We start from the raw sequence: 19,281 nt of genomic DNA, 5'->3' as shown, positions 1-19,281 counted from the left end.
TGGAAACTGATCCACAGATAGCATTTTGGGCAGGTGAAGCACATGATACTGTAGATAGGGCTTTTCTAATATATAGTACAAAGTCTCTTGGAGCAACAGATATTACAAACAGTGGACAGCTGCTGAAAAATTAAATTAAAATTTACTGAAAAAAGTGACAGGAAAGTAAACTTTTTTTAAATTAAATAACACAGATAAATGGGTATTAAAAACAAGAAAATGTTTCAATGCATACTGAATGAGCATACAGCAGGAGCTTATTAAAAATGCTTATTGAAAATATGAAACATTGGGAACATCAGACTTTCAGAGCAACTGATATTGCCTCCCTCATATAGGGCCCCTTTCACAAAGCCATGGTAGCGAGTCCCAGTGTGGTAAATGCGACGTAGCCCACTGGAACTGAATGGGCTGTGTTGTGTTTGCCACATGGGAATTGCTACAAGGGCTTTGTAAAAGGGGCCCACAGTCTGTTCATACCACATGTATGAACTCAGTTCTCAAAGACTAGGAACACCCAATACTGCACTCAGACAGAGGAGACACATAGAAAGATGCCTCCAGTCTATAGAGTTTTCTCTCACTTTTTTTTTTTTTTTTAATAGGAAAGTTCTTGTATAAATCAAGCTCTATAGACCAGATTCAGAAAATTATATACCCCTGTTCTGGCAGTAATTTTGTAAAAGCAGGCACCTGTTTTTTTAAAGGAAATTAAGAAAACAGGTGTCTGATATTCAGCGAGCAGTAATCATCATTTTGCTGACCATCACCAGCACTATACCTGGACATTCAATGTCAGATCATGTCCAGGATTTACTTTTAGGGTATACAGAGCTGTCAAAAACATAGCCAGTTAAGTGTGATCAGCATATAATATGTACTCTCTAGGAAGCCTTATTCATTTACTTGCACACATAGTTATAGACTAGTACTAGTTATATGTAAGAATTAATTGGCCCTTGATTGCGACTTAATTGGTAATAACTATCAATAATTAGCTTTAACTAGCACTAATTTGCAGTTAGGCCTGATTTATGGTCCTTACCATTTTCTATTAAGAACATAAGGATAGCCTTACTGGGTCAGATCAAAGGTCCATCAAGCCCGGTAGACCGTTCTCACGGTGGCCAATCCAGGTCACTAGTACCTGTCCAAAACCCAAGGAGCAAGAACATTCCAGCATCTCAAAGAATAGCAAGATTCTGGAACCCCCAATGAGAGCAACATTCCAGAGCTGAGATTGTGATGTCATAATGCCTCATTCCACTGTGCCTCAGAGCCAACCTCATCAGTGATGTAACAATGGCTTAATTGTCCTATTCTTGGTTCACCTAAGAACATAAGAATAGGCTTACTGGGTCAGACCAATGGTCCATCAAGCCCAGTAGCCCGTTCTTAAGGTGGCCAATCCAGGTCACACTCGTACCTGGCCAAAACCCAAGGAGTCGCAACTTTCCATGCTACCGATCCAGGGCAAGCTCCCATGTCTTTTTAGTTTTAGTTTAGTCTATACGGGGGTTAGTGCACCAAATTTAAGCAAGTAACTTTAGGCAGCCTTTCTTGTGTGCATATTTCGTACGGGCGTATTGGACTGCCCAGTTTTCTAAGCGCCCTTTTCGGCGTGTTAAAAACCCGCGAAAAAGATTCCCCTCTGTGCCCACAACACAAGCGCTTCGTTGCAAGAGCCCCTGTGACTTCGGCAAGAGTGGCACGCGGCGTGCCGAAGACGGGAAAACAGTCCCAAACTCGAGAGAAATAAAGAGGGGGTCAGGCCGCGAGGAAAAGACCGAACCTAGGAGGGAGAAACGAGGCGCCAAAAAGAAGCGCGGTTCTCTCGGGCGAGGGGGGTAACTTTGTCTTTAAGTGGGCAGGACCGGGGTCGCGCCGTTAGGCTATAAGAGGCTGCTTCTCCCGGTGCCGGAGCAGTCCAGTCGGCAGCGGCAGCTCTCGAGCCGCCCCTCGCGAGGGAAGTCGGGGGCCCCCTCGTGGAGGGGCGGGGCGAAGGTGTGTGAAGGAGGCTCGAGACGAAACCGTTGGGGAAGTGGGGCGCGAGGGGAGGGAGGAAAAGCCGCCGCTCGCGCCGCCCAGGTCCGGGATGAAGAAGCGTGGGCGGGGGGCGGCGGCGGTTCTGAAGCGGGTCCTAAAGCGCCGAGCGTCACCGGTGACGGCCCCCCCTCCCCCCGTCCGCTGCGGAGGGGATGGAAGCGGTGCCGGCGGGATGGAGAACTTCAGGAAAGTGAAGACGTGCGAGGAGGAGAGCCCCCTGCCCTTCCCCGGGCTGCCCGCCGGCGTGGTGCACATGAAGGTGAAGGAGGGCAGCAAGATCCGCAACCTGATGGCTTTCGCCATGGCGCGGATGCGGGCGGCGGGCACCCGGCACGTCGTCTTCAGCGGCTGCGGCCGGGCGGTCACCAAGACCGTCACGTGCGCCGAGATCATGAAGAGGAAGCTCGGCGGCCTCCACCAGGTGAGCAAGGTGCAGTACCGGACCGTGCAGGAGGTCTGGCAGAAGGAGGGGCGCGCCGAGCAGCTGACCGTGCCCAAGTATGTGCCCTCCATCTGCATCCTGCTCTCCAAAGACGCCTTGGACCCCGGGGAGCCGGGCTACCAGCCCCCCGAGCCGCAGACGGAGAAGCCCCCCGGCCGGGAGAGGACTGACAAGAGGATGAAGACTTAAAAAGGACGAACTTTACCTACTCTTCCTGCTGTTCATTAGCCGGGTACGTATAAGCTGGATTCGGCAGGTGCCGTTTCCGGCTGAGATTTGCCGAGGAGAATCTGACCATCCAAACTCTTTTGAATACATCTTTCTGGGCTTCTCTCCTTGTCAGCTCAAGACCGGACTCTGCTTATAGGTCACGGTGAAATGATTTGCGCGGGGGGGGGGGGCACTTTAAAAAACCCCTTTCCACAGTGTATCATTCTGCTTTTCTACCGCACACAGACGCAAAAATATTTGTTGGCTTGCCCGAATTGCTGATTCCGGGTTTCTTTTTTTTGTTGTTGTTTTTAACAAAGTGGGAGCTCTGTGTAATGCTCAGTGACACATCTGCCTGAGGCTGAGAAGCTGAGACTGAAACTTGCCTTGCATCTGAGACCCTCTGCCTCTCTCCTGCAGTGATAAAAGCCAGCAAAAATAAGACCCTAGGGGATACATATGTTTTTGCCTTCTCCAACATACAGCTTCTATTTGATTAATCACAATATTTTAGCCCCTTCTTTGCTATAAAAAGCACACATGTGATTGGCTTGTCTATGTGTCTGTATGTGACCCTGCTGTCATATGTAGAGATTAGATGCCAATGGACAGACAGATTACATTAATTGAAGATAAGGAGAAGCCAGCGGTGACTGGCAGCTTCCTAAGGCCCTGCCAGCTAAAGGCATGAAGGGCAAGCAGCAGGAGGACATGTCTGGCTTCTCTCCCAGGATGCCCAGGATATAACAGAGGGTGCAGAAGACAACATGGAAGCTAGTAAACACAAAGGTCTAAGTAGAAAAAGGGACAAAAAGAAGGATCCAGGAGGGAGAGGTGCACAGAGGAAACTTCTGGGCTTATGGAAGAAGGAGTCTACTTTACCCCTACCCTACCAAAGCCCTGAATCTCAGACCTTGCTGCCATAAGCATGAGATCTAAAGGGTAGCAGTGGACCCTGAGAAAGAGGAACTCCAGCTACTTACTACTAATAATAATGATTTCTATAGCACTACCAGACGTATGCAGTGCTATATAGAGTCACAAAAGAAGACATTCCCTGCTCGAAAGAGCTTGGAATCTAAACAGATAAGAGAGACAAATAGGATGTCATGGATATAATTAAGGGGAACGGTTAATCTGCTGACTGGGTTGGAGGGCAGTGTGGAGTAGGGTTATGGATTAAAGGCTATATCACAAAGTTGGGTTTTCAGTCTGCTTTTAAACAAGCTATGGGATGGGGCTTGGCAGACAAACTCAGGTAATTTATCCAGGCATAGGGGGCAGCTAGATAAGAACATAAGAATAGCCTTACTAGGTCAGACCAATGGTCCATCAAGCCCAGTAGCCCATTCTCACGGTGGTCAATCCAGATCACAAATACCTGGCCAAAACCCAAGGAGTAGCAACATTCCATGCTACCGATCCAGGGCAAAGCAGTGGCTTCCCCATGTCTTTCTCAATAACAAACTATGAATTTTTCCTCCAAGAAATTGTCCAAACCTTTCTTAATACCAGCTACGCTATCTGCTCTTACCACAACCTCTGGCAATGCATTCCAGAGCTTAATTATTCTCTGAGTGAAAAAAAATATTTCCTCCTATTGGTTTTAAGAGCATTTCCCTGTAACTTCATCAAGTGTCCCCTAGTCTTTGTAATTTTTGACATAGTGAAAAATCAATCGATCCACTTGTACCCGTTGTACTCCACTCAGGATTTTGTGGACTTCAATCATTTCTCCCCTCAGCTGTCTCTTCTAAGATGAAGAGCCCTAACCTTTTTAATCTTTCCTCATTTGAGAGGAGTTCCATTCCCTTTATCATCGTGGTCGCTCTTCTTTGAACCTTTTCTAGTGCCGCTATATCTTTCTTGAGCTAAGGAGATCAGAACTGAACACAATACGCCAGGTGAGGTCGCACCATGGAGCGATACCGAGACATTATAACATTCTTAGTCTTGTTAATCATCCCTTTTTAAATAATTCCTAGCATCTGAAGTCTGAAATTGGCAGTGGAGGAGAAGATTACAGCTAAGAGTGGCTTATCTGAGGAACAGTGTTCTCTGGGAGGTGTATAAGCTACTTCTTGGTGTTCCTCTATCATGAATTTGGTGATAGGTATGAAAAGCTGCAACTGACAGATTGGAGAAGGTTATCATGCCGCTGTACCGGGCCATGGTACACCCTCACCTGGAATGCTGCGTCCAGCACTAGTCGCCGTACATGAAGAACAGGTCCAGAGAAGAGCGACTAAAATGGTTAAGGGGCTGGAGGAGTTGCTGTACAGTGAGAGATTAGAGAACCTGGGCCTCTTCTCCCTTGAAAAGAGGAGACTGAGAGGGGACATGATCAAAACATTCAAGATAATGAAGGGAATAGACTTAGTAGATAAAGACAGGTTGTTCACCCTCTCCAAGGTAGAGAGAACAAGAGGGCACTCTCTAAAGCTAAAAGGGGATAGATTCCATACAAACGTAAGGAAGTTCTTCTTCACCCAGAGAGTGGTAGACAACTGGAACGCTCTTCCGGAGTCTGTTATAAGGGAAAACACCCTCCAGGGATTCAAGACAAAGTTAGACAAGTTCCTGCTGAACCAGATCGTATGCAGGTAAGGCTAGACTCAATCAGGGCACTGGTCTTTGACCTAAGGGCCGCCGCGTGAGCGGACTGCTGGGCCCGATGGACCACTGGTCTGACCCAGCAGCGGCAATTCTTATGACTCCCCTGTCATCCTGCCTCCTGGAAGAGAAAAGTTAGCCAGCAGTAGCCCAACTCATTTGGTACAAAGTCTCACTATAAAGGTGCAAGAAGACTGCATCATTGTAACCCTGCATGCTAAATGTTCATGCTACATCAGGTTGTGCTAGTCAAATGCTGCTCAAAAATCTGATGTGTGCCAATCAAATGTAGTACCATCTTGCACATGGCTGTACCACTAGCTTTATGATGCCATGACATGTAGTTCAGATTTACATTTAGAAACTGATTATGTGGCATTATTTGAAAAAAAAAAAAAAAATAGAACATTTTCATTACTGTGCTAGAACCAACCTCAAATTCTTTCTCTGCGCAGTTTGGTTTCAGCTGAAAGGTTATTTAAAATTTCTGCTGTTTTTGGTTTAGGCCAAAAATGACCATGTGCTTTTGGTGAAAACTGAACATTTGAGCTTTATCCTATTTACCTCCCTCCCCCTCCTGCTACCCCTGAAACAGGTATCGTCCCCTCCTTACAATCCCTGGTGGTCTAGGAGTATAGTTGGGGCAAGTGCGATTCCCAGTTGCTCCTACCCTGTGCTCTCAAAATGGCTGTGTGACTGGAACATCTCTCTTGCCCCGACTATGTCACTAGACCTGCAGGGATTTTAAGATAGTCCCGGGGGAGGGAAGGCTACATTTATTTTCTGTCTTTCATTCTTTGTACTGTAACTGAAATTAATGTGCGAGTATATGGTAATTATAGTGCTCTAAATAAATGCTTTTGATGAAAAGTTTTAGCAGGAATTTAAATCTGTACATTTGGGATGATAAGCTCCTTAGGAATTAGCCTTTCTGTGGAGATATTACATCAGCTGTCACTCCTAAAGTGGCACCGAGCCAGCCACTGTAAAAAGCACCATGGATTTTAGTTTGTTTTCATTAGCTATGATCCATGTGTATAGAGGTGATTTTGCTAGGAGGTAAAATATTTTTGCTTGGATACTACAGAGGGATGCAGACTACACGCTCTGACTCCCCAGCAGCTCTCGGTGATTCCATTCACACAGTTAAATCTGAGTTTTCAATTTTGGTGTCGACTTTGGCTAAAACCAGGTCATGAATTTCAGCTGAAAGCTTTCAGTTTCAGTGGCAGTTTTGGTTTCAGCCAAAACTGAAAAAAGCAGTTTTGATCAGCCTCTACTATAGAGATGTATATGTAATGCAGTAGTTTGATCGTCCTTTGTGAGTGCATCCATTTGTGTTATGAGTGTACATATTTGCTTTTGTTTAATGTGGGCAAATGTATATACATATGCATGTGTTCCTGTACATGCGTGCATACATGTGTGTGTTTGTGCATGTATATTTGCATACATAAATATAGAAGTCAGATTTTTTTTATACATCACTCTCTTTCATATTCTTCAGTGCAAAACATTTATATTTGTAAGACTTGTGTATGTGTGAACTCTTATATTTAGGGGGGTGGGTGGGGGGGTATTTTAATGTACATATTTCCACAAACATACATGTACACAAATACACATTTAATAATGGAGTAATCACCCAGATGTAAATGTTTTCCATTGAAGGATATAAAAATTCCTACAGAGATTGATGTATAAGAAATTTGACTTTCAAAATGTAAAAATAAGTTGATCTTGAAACCACACAAGACAGATCTGCTCACTCATGAGTGAGAGAATATATGAAACTGACAATGCTGAGCAGCACGGTTTCCATCCCTGAGCACACACAATTTCTCTCAAGCCACTAGAAATACATTGATTTAAAACTGTCAACTTGTCCTAGGCTGGGCTGGGTGAGGAATGGTAATTCTTGCTAAATTTCATGCCCGATGGGTCTGCAGTAGGTACAGACATTGAGCATGACAGCTATTATTATGTGGACAAAATCAAACTGCTGATTTAACCTTTTTTTTTTTGCTATTAAGATGCACTTTTTCTGTGTTTATTGACTAGGGAGAAATGAACAGTGCTAACACAGAATTCATTCTGTGGCTCATGTACTAAGGGGTTAATTTTCAAGAAAAAGCTCACTAAATTAGAGAGCAATACTCAAAAGCACATGAGATTAGCAGCTAACCACATAAATGCTTAAAAAAAAAAAGTTGCAGACTCAGCCCAAAAATATTGATGGAACCAACTACCTCTTTAAGTTAAGTGAAAGATTTTTTCAATACTTTACAGTCTCCATCAAAGGCTAAGCATAGCTGTAGTAGCTAGCAAAACAACAGTTAAACTCAAACCTGGAGCAATTCGTTTGAACACTGCAATGTTGGTGGTGAGGCGGAATATTATGCCTTCATGTCTCTGAGCAGAGTTTCATTCAGTATACGTATTGACAAGTATAATGTTTAAAATTTCATGATTGTCTTTCATGAAGTGACTTTTTCATATTCAAATTAAAAAAAAAGTGGCTGCTACTTTCCCAAAAATTGAATAATGGGTTGGTTCTACAAGGGACCTTTTTACTAAGCCACAGCAAAATCTGAGCTTCCTGCATATTAAGCCCATTTTTATTGCAGTAGTATCAAGGTCAGTGGTATACTGAGGGGTGGGCAGTCTCCCCCAGGTGCCATGATGGTGGGGGCGCCGATACCCCTCCTCCTCTGCCCCCCTGTCTCTTCCCATTCCTCCCCTCCATGTGCGCACCCCCCTTCCCTTCCCCATACCTCTAGTTGAAGAAGTTGTTTGTGACGGTCTACAACTTGCTCTTCGTGACCCTGTTGACTCTCCCACTGACGTCACTTCCAGGTGCCATGCATAGGTAGTGACATCAGAAGGAGCGTTGACGGGGTCACAAGGAGCATGTGGTTGACCACCGTGAGCAACAACTTCAACTAGAGGTACGGGGGAAGGAAAGGGGGCGCATGGCAGGCGGGGGGACGGATGCGCACAGCAGGTGGGGTCAGAGAAGGAGCTGGGGGACAGAGGCTAGGGTAGAGGAGAGGCGCCACCGCCCCAGGTGCCTCTCTCCTTCGCTACACCACTGACCGAGGTCATTTAAAGTTTGTTTTTGAAGGTCTTGTGCTAATTTTTCCTTTAGGGTTTGCAAAAATAAAAATTAATAGGGGATAATTTAATACCTCCTAGTTAGTAAATGTTGAATGCTTTTGTGTTAAGTCAGCATTATCCACTTATAACATAACATAAAAACTCACTTGTATACCGCAAATACCGTTAAGTTCTATGCGGTTCACAGAAATTAGCAATACAAATGAATTAACAACCAGTGTCTAACTTCCAAAAGATTCTGTAAAAAGATGTGTCTTTAAAGCACGTTGAAACTGTTGATACGAATTAGAAAATGTGAATATGTGAGTCAGATCCCTAATCCATGAAGCTGCCTGAAAGGTCAATAGATGCTCGATTTGCGCACCCAAATTTGTACGCAAGCCCAAGATGTGCATGCAGTTAAATGTAATTGCATTTAAAGTTAATTACCATTCATTTAAATTTGCATGTGTATCTGACAGCATGGTTCCTAACTCAACTAGGCCATAATTTAAAAGGTGGCATGGCCAAAGGGCCTGTCAGAGGCATTCTGAAAAGTTGAATGTGTAGTTACAGAATAAAGCCTTAGCGCACCTCACTTCCATACCAGCATTTACACCCAGTTTCTGGTTTCAAGTTTATTAATTACTTGACATACCATCTAGCATAAAATATCTAAATGGTTTACAATAAGATCCATAGTATATAAAACTAATACCTCTCTCCCCCCTTTTACTAAACCACGATAGCAGTTATTAGCGCATGGAGCTGCGCTGAATATTCTGCGCTGCTCCCAACGTTCATAGAGTTCCTATTCACTTTAATGTTTAGCTATGCATATAAAGTTATGCACTGGCCACTCTAAATTTTAGGATTCTAAGTTTAAGATGATTTTCAGTTTAATTTAGGAATCTAAGTTTTCAGCAGGAAATTGTCACTTTGTTACACATATAAAACATTGGGATGTACTGTAAATGTATTCCTGCAATTCGTTTTCCTAAATTTAGAATCATAAGGGAAGGGTTTTTTGATTTATCTCACACCTTGTTTCAGGAGTAGCTCAACATGAGTTATGCTCAGATACAGTAGGTTTTATTCCTACAATCTAAGGTTATAGCTGAAGCAATAGAGAGTTAAGTGACTTGCTCAAGATCACAAGAAGCTACAATGGAATTTAAACATGTTTCCCCGATATTTAGTCAGTGGCAGATGTTTTGTTTTTTTTTTTGTCTGCCACCAACAATAAACCAGAAATTCAATGTCGGACTTAGTCTGGGCTTCAGCATTGAATTTCCTTTTTTTTTTAAAGCCAGCTAACGCATGACCGGTTAAATCAATATTCAGACTTAACCAGCCATGGGTTAGTAGATAAAGACAGAACAGCTATTTATGCAATCTTATTTATCCACTAAATCTGGCTGGTTAAGTCTGAATATTGGGACGTAGCAGGACTCAATCCCTAGAATGCCCCTGGTATAGCCAGTTTGATGTTTGGTGTTAAGGTCATTTTCAGTGGCTTTAGCTGGTTAAGTGCCACTGATAATAACCAGATAGTCGTGAACAAGCAAGTTACATGCTCAATATTTTTCCAGCCTAAATGAAACCCTAGCCTGGGGTAACTAGGCTCCCATATTTAAGAATTCAGCACAATCATTTTTCAAAGGAGCCAAAATTAGGCACTTAGAACTGACTCATAAGCATTTTCCCTAAAGACAAAAAAAACCACAGAAGAAAATCTTTTTTACTTCATATATCAGGCCCCCCTTAGTAAAAAAGTGAACTTTCAAAGAATAATTACATAACATCATAGCAGCAGTATAGCTTAACATGTCCACTAGCTAACTGTCTTGCGTGTCTCTCTCCAACGCTCCTCATCGTGTGTGGAGAAGCGGGTGCCACTGAAAAGTTTCCTTTCAGTCTTTATGCGAAGCACATGAAAAGCAGAGTACGATGAGGAGGAATGGAGAATCGGGTACCATTGAAGAGTTTCCTTTCAGTCTTTATGCCAAGCACTTGAAAAGCAGAGTGCAACGAGGAGGAACTGAATTAGGAGAAGGAAGGTTTAGTTTTTTTTTTTTTAAATGGTGCAGTGGAATCAAGTTCATAATTTCTGAGCAAGAGTCACCCTTTCTGTGAGATAGATTCTGTCTGAGGAAGGCTGAAGGGATTATTAGTTGCAGCTGAAGTTGCTGAGAAGGCGTATTTAAGGGCAGCTAGTGTGAAGGGTTGCTGCTTGTGTGTACTTGGAATGATGGAATCATGCAGCTGGCAGGCAAAAGCGATGTTATCCTGAAAGCAAGCAGAGCTGATCTCTGATGCCTGTGCAGATAATGCAGCCTAGATCAGGACTAAGCCAGACTCTTTGCTAAGATCAAGCTGTAGAGGCAATAGAATAGAGGAGTAGCTAGAGCATTGGGCTGACAGTGACGATCAGGGGAGTGAGGTTCAAATTATGTTGCTGTTCCTTATGACCTTGGGCAAGTCATTTAACACTCCATTGCTAATTTCCTTTGAGATCTCCTTGTCTTTATTGTACAGCTCCCCTCTTTTACAGGCCTGAGAAGGATGTTTTAATTGCCAATATTCTATTCCTTTTTGTTTTATTGTAATAATTGTTTCAGGTGTTCAACTTGTAAGATATGCTTGAAATTTAAAAAAAACAAAACCCCAAACACTCCATTGCCTCAGGCAGAAACATGCAAGGCAATTTTATACGCTGGCATTTAGTGGTACATAGAAATACGTGCCACTTATATTTGTCGAATGTGCCATTAATTGACAGATGCCTAAGTGCACTAGGTGCTATTCTACTACTACTATTAATTATTTCTAGAGCACTGTCAGATGTACACAGCACTATACAGATCCACAAAGGAGACAGTCCCTTCTCGAATGAGCTCACAGTCAAACCAATCAAAACAGACAAACAGGATGCTATTGGTGCCAAGATGCTATTGTAGAATTATGGTTTATTTATATCCCGCCTCTTCTCAAAGTGGGTTATAAAATGACATTCATATATATCAGAGAGCAGGAGAGTTGGGGCGGGTTTCGTGTTCAGTTCTGTAGTCTGGCAGTCCCCCACCCCACCCCCCACCCCCTTGGCTTTTTTTATAAGAGGCTGCAGCGAGTCTCGTCGGGAGACAAGATCGGGCCTGGCTGCCTCTGCCTTTGCCTGCCATTACTTCCCCAACCCTTCTCCCTTTGTTTTGACCTCGCTGGTGCAGGAAAGCGACACATGCACAGATTGCATGTACAGCCAACAATGATGCGTCACAATCAGTCTTCAGCAATCCATGGGATCGCTTGTGGGCGTGTTTCTGATTAGGTCATTTGCATGGGGAGCCTTTTGTGAATGGGTCGCCCAGCAAGACTCGGAAACGGATCGGAACAGGATCTGACAGGTAAGGGGGCTTTAGTGAATCTAGCCCTTTTGTACTTATGTGGTTAAGTGCCATATTCAGCCCTTCACCACATAAGATAACAGTTTAAATTAGGCCACATAAATAGCAGCTCTATCTGTAAGCGATTCAGCTTATGTGGTTAACAGCTGAATATGGCACTTAACCACATGAAGCGGCCAACCTAAAACTGGATATTCAATGCCAGTGCCCAGACATGGCCTGGCATCGAATAGCTGGGAATAAAGCTGGCAGCAGACATAAAAATGCTGATTGCTGCCAGCTGAATATTGGCTGGATTGAGTTTGAGGGCATTGGGGATGAGAGATAGCAAGATTTATTAAATCATTTGAGTGGAGGAGCATTTCCAATATGATAGCCAAATCTAATTTTGAATATTTTGCACAAAAAAAGGTCCAAAAATTCAGTATTTTTTAACCAGAAAAATGTCTTTTTTGGTTTTAAAGTCACCCCTTTTTAGATGTATATTGTATGGTGAGCCCTCCAAGAATAACAAAAAAATGTACTGTACCCAATTGTACACCACTACAATAGCCCTTATGCCTGTGGGTGTCGCCTATTTGTGGGTTCAGTAGGTATTTTGTGATTTTTGTGGTGCTCATATTTTCTACCACAAATGTACCAGTTAGAGTGGTATATAGGCCTGTGTCTCCTCTACAGTCTACTGCACTGACCACTAGACTACTTCAGAGACTTGCCTGCTGATCTAAGAGGAATGGCCATTATATCTAGAGCTATCATAGAGCCTGGTATGTCACTTTCACCTGCTAAGAGTCAGTGATCATTGATAATTAAGGGGGTGTCATAACTTTGTCCCTTCAGTGGCCGTCTAGTCAGTATGGGCACCTTTTTGGCATTTAGGCCCAGATTCTCAAAACTTTAACGCCATCGCTAAACTGTTTTCCAATGGTTTAGCCTGCACGCATTTTAGCGGCAGATTATCAAAATGGCTTATCTCTGTTTTTAGCAAGGTTTCTAGCAGTCTCCGACACTGCCATGCAAATGGGCTCTTCAACACTGAAATGAGCACTCTGGTGGATTCTTTAAAGACGCCGACTCATTATCTAAGAGCGGCATTGGCTTTTGGTGAGAAAAATCAGTGATTGGTCCAGGGGTGGTATGGCAGTGTCAGAGACTGCTAGAAAAGCCATTTTGAGAAGCGACACCCAGCCCCAGCAATGGGAAAGATGCCCATTCACTCCCACTGCCACACAATACCCCCCCTAGCAGTGGGAGATGCCCATTCTCTCCCACTGCCACACACCCTGCCCCCTGCAGCGGGAGAGATGCCCACTCTCTCTTGCTGCCATGAAAACACCCCCCACCAAGCAGCGGGAGAGATGTCAATTCTCTCCTGCTGCATCACAACAACCCCCTCCCGCCTCTGACTCCTCTCCCCATACCTTTAATTTGTTTGTTTATTTGTTTATTTCTCACCCGCCCTTATCCAGGGCAAGTTACATATTAACATACAAAATTATTTAAGCTATCTGTGGAGAGGGGAAAGGGGCAGACTCCGGCGCGATTGAGATATATCTGGCTTTGGCAGCAATGCCTTTGATGGCAAGCCTTGTCGGAGAAATTTGATACTTAGAAACATAGAAACATAGAAAGATGACGGCAGATAAGGGCCATATAGCCCATCAAGTCTGCCCACACTATTTACCCACCCTCTTAAGTCTTCTGACCCCTTAAGTATAATTGTAATTATACTGTCACTCTACTGACCCGCTCATTTAAGTCCTAGTGACTCTATCCCTTGGCATGACCCCGTAGGGATCCCACATGGGTATCCCATTTGTTCTTGAAGTCTGGGATGCTGCGTGCCTCGACCACCTGCACTGGAAGCTTGTTCCAATGCTCAATCACTCTCTCCGTGAAGAAGTACTTCCTTGCGTCTCCACGAAACTTCCCTCCCCTGAGTTTGAGCGGATGTCCTCTTGTGGTCGAGAGTCCCCTGAGAAGAAAGATATCCTCTTCCACCTCGACCCGTCCCGTGATGTACTTAAATGTCTCAATCATGTCTCCCCTCTCCCTACGCTCTTCAAGAGTGTAGAGCTGCAATTTGCTCAGTCTTTCCTCGTACGGGAGACCCTTTAGCCCCGAGATCATCCTGGTGGCCATCCGCTGAACCGACTCCATTCTGAGCACATCCTTACGGTAATGTGGCCTCCAGAATTGCACACAGTACTCCAGATGAGGTCTCACCATGGCTCTGTACAATGGCATCATGACTTCAGGTTTCCTGTTGACGAAGCTTCTCTTGATACAACCTATCATCTGCCGTGCTTTAGATGAAGCCTTCTCCACTTGAGTGGCTGCTTTCATGTCAGCACTGATGATTACTCCTAAGTCTCGTTCTGCCGTAGTCCTGGTTAAAGTTTCTCCATTCAGGGTGTAAGTTCTGCAAGGATTTCCGTTACCGAGATGCATGACCTTACATTTCTTGGCGTTAAAGCCCAGCTGCCACATCAAGGACCAACTTTCTAAAGTACGCAGGTCTTGCTCCATAGCATCTTGTAGATTATGGCCGTCTACTATATTGCATAGTTTGGCGTCATCAGCGAATAAGGTTACTTTGCCTTGAAGCCCTTGAGTCAGATCTCCAATGAATATGTTGAAGAGGAGTGGGCCCAGGACCGAACCCTGTGGCACTCCGCTAGTCACCTCCGACATTTTAGAGCGGGTACCGTTAACTACCACCCTCTGAAGTCTGCCATTAAGCCAATCTTTAACCCATGCAGTTAGAGTCTCTCCTAATCCCATCGATTTCATCTTGTTCAGCAGCCTGCGGTGTGGGACGCTGTCAAATGCTTTGCTGAAGTCCAGGTACACGACGTCCAAGGACTCTCCTGAGTCCAGTCTTCTTGTTACCCAGTCAAAGAAGTTGATTAGATTTGACTGGCATGACCTACCCTTGGTGAATCCATGTTGGCTGGGATCCCGGAGATTTCCCTCGTTCAGGATCGTATCTAATTTATACTTAATTAGTGTTTCCATGAGTTTACACACTATTGAGGTGAGGCTTACCGGTCTATAGTTTGCAGCCTCAGCCTTGCAACCCTTTTTATGTAGAGGAATGACGTTGGCTGTTTTCCAATCTAACGGAACTTTCCCCGTACTTAGTGAGAGATTGAAGAGCACTGCTAACGGTTCCGCCAGAACGTCTCTCAATTCTCTAAGCACTCTTGGGTGTAAATTGTCTGGTCCCATGGCCTTGTTTACCTTTAGCCTTGCCAGTTCGTTGTAAACGTCCCCAGGTGTGAACTCAAAATTCTGAAATGGGTCATCCACGTCTTGTTTTATCATCAACTGTGGTCCGTGTCCCGGTGCTTCGCAGGTGAAGACTGAGCAGAAATATTCATTTAGTAGTTCTGCTTTTTCTGAATCCGCCACCGTGTAGTTCCCGTCCGGTTGTCTAAGGCGTACTATACCGTCTGTATTCCTTTTCCTATCACTGATATACCTAAAGAAGGATTTGTCCCCTTTTTTAATGTTCTTTGCCAGAGTTTCTTCCACTCGAAGTTTGGCCTCCCTAACTGCTGTTTTGACCGTTGCAGATCTGATCTTATATTCTACTTTAGTTTCTCTTCTCTGCGTATGTTTGTAGGAAAGAAATGCTTTTTTCTTTTCCTTAATGAGGTGCGAGATCTCTTCAGTGAACCATTGGGGTTTGTTGTTTCTTTGTCGTTTATCTACTGATTTTATGTAGCGATTAGTTGCTTCGTGTATGGATGATTTTAGGTACGACCACATAGTTTCCACATTGCTGGTCCCTGCATGGTCCTGCAGCGTCTGATGAACGAAATCCCCCATGCGTGCGAAGTCGGTGCCCCGGAATTGGAGCACCTTTGTTTTTGTAATTGATTTAGGGGATCCTTTCCCAAGGTTGAACCATACCATGTTATGATCGCTGGAGGCTAGCGTATCTCCTACCGAGACCTCTGAGACGCTTTCCCCGTTGGTGAGTACCAGGTCTAGGATCGCCTGGGCTCTAGTGGGTTCCGTTACCATCTGTCTGAGATGTACTCCTTTTATGGAGGTCAAAAGCCTCCTGCTGCTGCTGGTTGTTGCTGAAAATGTGGTCCAGTCTGCATCAGGCATGTTGAAGTCCCCTAGCAGTACAGTGTCGCCCCGTAGAGTTATATTCTCTATGTCTTCAATTAATTCTGCGTCCATGTCTTCTGGTTGTCTTGGAGGTCTGTATACCACTCCAAGATACAGGCATTTTTTGCCACCTCTTGCCAGATTTACCCAGAGGGATTCCCCGGTATACTTGACATCAGTGATCCTGGTGGTTTTGATGTCCTCTTTAATGTATAGTGCTACCCCTCCACCTAACCTGCCCTCTCTGTCCTGACGAAGTAAATTGTACCCCGGTATAGCCATATCCCACCCATGTGCGTCCGTGAACCAAGTCTCAGATATTGCCACCACGTCCAGGTTGGCATCCCTTATTTCAGTTTCCAGTTCTAGAATTTTATTGCCTAAACTGTGTGCATTAACATACATGGCCCTCCACACTTTGTGTTTGCTGAGTCCCTGTAAGGCTATTCCTGACTGAGTCTGTGTGACTCCTAGAGAACTGTTTGCATATTGGGTCCTTACCTCGGAAACAGAGTGTCGACTCATCCCATCAGGATAGTTCCTTTCCACACCAGTATATGAGTAGGTCCCCTCCCCCAACTTACCTAGTTTAAAGCCCTGCGAATCAGGCGGGCTAGTCGGTGTCCGAAGACGTTCTTACCTCTGCTGGTCAAATGGAGTCCGTCTGGTCCCTGTAGTCCCTGCAGCGCCTCTCTATGATCCAGGAATCCGAAGTTCATATCTCGACACCATCCTTGTAGCCATTCGTTCGTTCTCCGGATGCATTCATCTCTGGCTCTTCCCTTGCCTCTAACTGGGAGGATTGATGAGAAGACTATCTGCGCACTTGTCTGCTTCAGCCTCTCACCCAAGGCTCCGAAGTCTCTGGTGATGGTCTCTGGGGTGTTCCTGGCAGTGTCATTCGTACCTATATGGATAAGAACACACCAGATGTTCTTGCCTGGATTCCAGTAGGGTTCTGCTGCACACCTCTCGGGGGGGGGGGGGGGGGGGTTCGGGTTGGGGGAGAGAATGTGGTATGATTGTTGTGTGCCTGGAATGAGTATCCTTTTTTTTCTTTTATTTCTTCTTTCCTTTCCATTCCCGTTTTGGCTTGATGAGGTTGTTTTGTTTGAATTTTGAGGGGATAAAATGGGCTTTCAGTGGTCTGCCTGGGACTGGGGCCTAAAGGTGTTGTGAATTTTTCCTTATTGGACTGTTTTGGATTTCCCTGTTGTTATTCTTTCCTTCTTGTTCCGCTGTATCTGATGTGCCCAGTTCTTCTGTCCTGACTGTGTGGAAGCTTTAATAAAGATATTATTTAAAAAAAAAAAAAAACCCCATACAGAATTAAAGATTTATATTTATCATACAAAACACTTCAGAGACACACTATAACAAAATACATACTGACCAGAAGGATGCCTACTCCCTCCGGCCAGCTGGCCCACCACTTCCAAAATGGTCCTTCCCCTCCCCGGTGCATCTTGGGATGCACTGGGGAGGGGCTTGGGCTCTGATTGGCCCAGGTTGTTTAAGGGCCCTACTACTTATATTACTAATCATTTCTGTAGTGCTACTAGACATACACAATGCTGTACATTAAAACACAGAAGAGATAGTCCCTTCTCAAAAGAGCTTGTAATCTAGTCAAGACAGACAAACTGGACAAGAAGGTGCATCAATACAATCTATCACATCCTTTCTCGCCATCTGTCTCTCTATTTATCTCACAGTCTCTCTAGCTGTCACTCTCACACTCTCTCTTTCTCTCATACTAGCACTGGATGTTTTTGCAATGTTCCATAATGACAATAAATCATCCACATCATAAACCCACCCAAAATACACTTCCAACATGCTCCTTTTAAATTTATTTATTCAATTTTCTATACCATTTTTCCAGGGAGGCACAGAATGATTTACATAGATTTATTCAGGTACTCAAGCATTTTCCCCTATCTGTTCTGGCAGGCTCACAATATACCTTGGGCAATGGGGGTCTAAGTGACTTGCCCAGGATCAGAAGGTGCAGTGTGGGTTTGACCCCCCCAACCTGTGCCACACTCTCAGACATGTGAATATAGCATGGCAAACACTGTCTGACAGAGATGGGAAAACATAGTAAAATAATGGTAAAACATAATATGACAAAACATGGCATGGTGAGACATAGCATGGCAAACATAGTATTACAAAGCATGGTTAACATAATATTACATGATTTGGGGAAAAATGGTAAGGCAAACTGCATAAAATAACACCTTAAAAGTGAGTTTTGAAATTAGTGATTGGACATTATAAAAAAGTTCATCTGCTGCCTTGTGCCATATTTTGGACATTTTTCTGTTGTAAAAATGAGCTTCATATATGTCTCTTAATGGAGAAAGTAATATATATCTATGTACAGCATGCTGTAGCCAACGTACTGTTAAACTGTGTTTGTAAAAATGTAATTTTTTTTCTAATGTTGATAAAGCTGCAACCTCTCATTTACAAAGCATTCATTCTAGTGGTTTGTATCCCCAAATAACAGGCAGAGAGGGAGCCACAGGGCATGTCCAGCTGCTCATGTTATGAGAACTCTGGTTATAGTTTTATCAAAATGATTAAGTTGGCTTTGGGCCACAATTTTTACAGCAGCTTAATGTGTTTTCTTCAACCCTTCTGTATAGATTAGTAGTAGTCATAGTAGCTCCACTACTTTTGTTACGTTTCACTGCTGTATTCATGGATCAAAGCAACTTCCTGTCACTCAGATGCCTTTTATTTGTCCAACACTGACTCCCTCTTTCACTAAGTTGCGGTAGAGGTTTCTACCGCGGCCTGGAGTGCTAAATGCTCCGACCCTACTCTAATGCTCATAGAATTCCTTTGTCAGAGCAGAATCGGAGTATTTAAAACTCTGGGCTGCGGTAGAAACCTCTATTGTGGCTTAGGAAAAGAGGGCCTTAATTTACCCTTCTCTGCTAAAAGTTAAAACACTAGCTAAAGCTGATCTTTAGGTTCTGAAAGGGTTAAATGACAAACAACAACCTATTTTACAGAGAGAATCAGCTATGGGGGTTGGGAGGGGACAGGATGCTTTTTAAGAAATAAAAGTTAAGGGCTGACATTTCTGATGTGAGGCACAGTGATCTCTTTGGATGATTGGGATAATGAGTTGCTATTGTACATGAAGTGGAAGGGTTGTACTGTAATTTTTATATTTCTGTTGCCTGATATTTTTACTTGTATCATAGGCATTTGGGGGAAAATTCTGTAAATGGCATCTAAGTTAGACACCACTACTAAGCACCCTAATCACGGATGCCTAGCAACATCTAACTAAAATTTGCACACAGTTTTTTTTAATTGTCATGGTAA

General features: G+C 44.0%; 1 protein-coding gene across 1 annotated transcript in view; it reads left to right on the top strand.

The window, feature by feature from the left end:
• Positions 1–1,945: 1,945 nt before the first annotated feature.
• RPP25 (ribonuclease P and MRP subunit p25) overlaps positions 1,946–19,281 on the top strand; it is a 31,600-nt gene continuing 14,264 nt past the window's right edge. The window contains exon 1 of the mRNA XM_033920735.1: positions 1,946–2,720. Within this exon, the coding sequence (XP_033776626.1) occupies positions 2,096–2,677 (582 nt within the window). The 5' untranslated portion in view covers positions 1,946–2,095 and the 3' untranslated portion in view covers positions 2,678–2,720. The remainder of the gene's footprint in view (positions 2,721–19,281) is intronic.

Source organism: Geotrypetes seraphini, chromosome 14, assembly GCF_902459505.1.
Source record: "Geotrypetes seraphini chromosome 14, aGeoSer1.1, whole genome shotgun sequence".
Classification (NCBI taxonomy): Eukaryota; Metazoa; Chordata; class Amphibia; order Gymnophiona; family Dermophiidae; genus Geotrypetes; species Geotrypetes seraphini.
The sequence above is the reverse complement of the archived record's forward strand: the minus strand, read 5'-3'. Positions and strand labels throughout refer to the sequence as shown.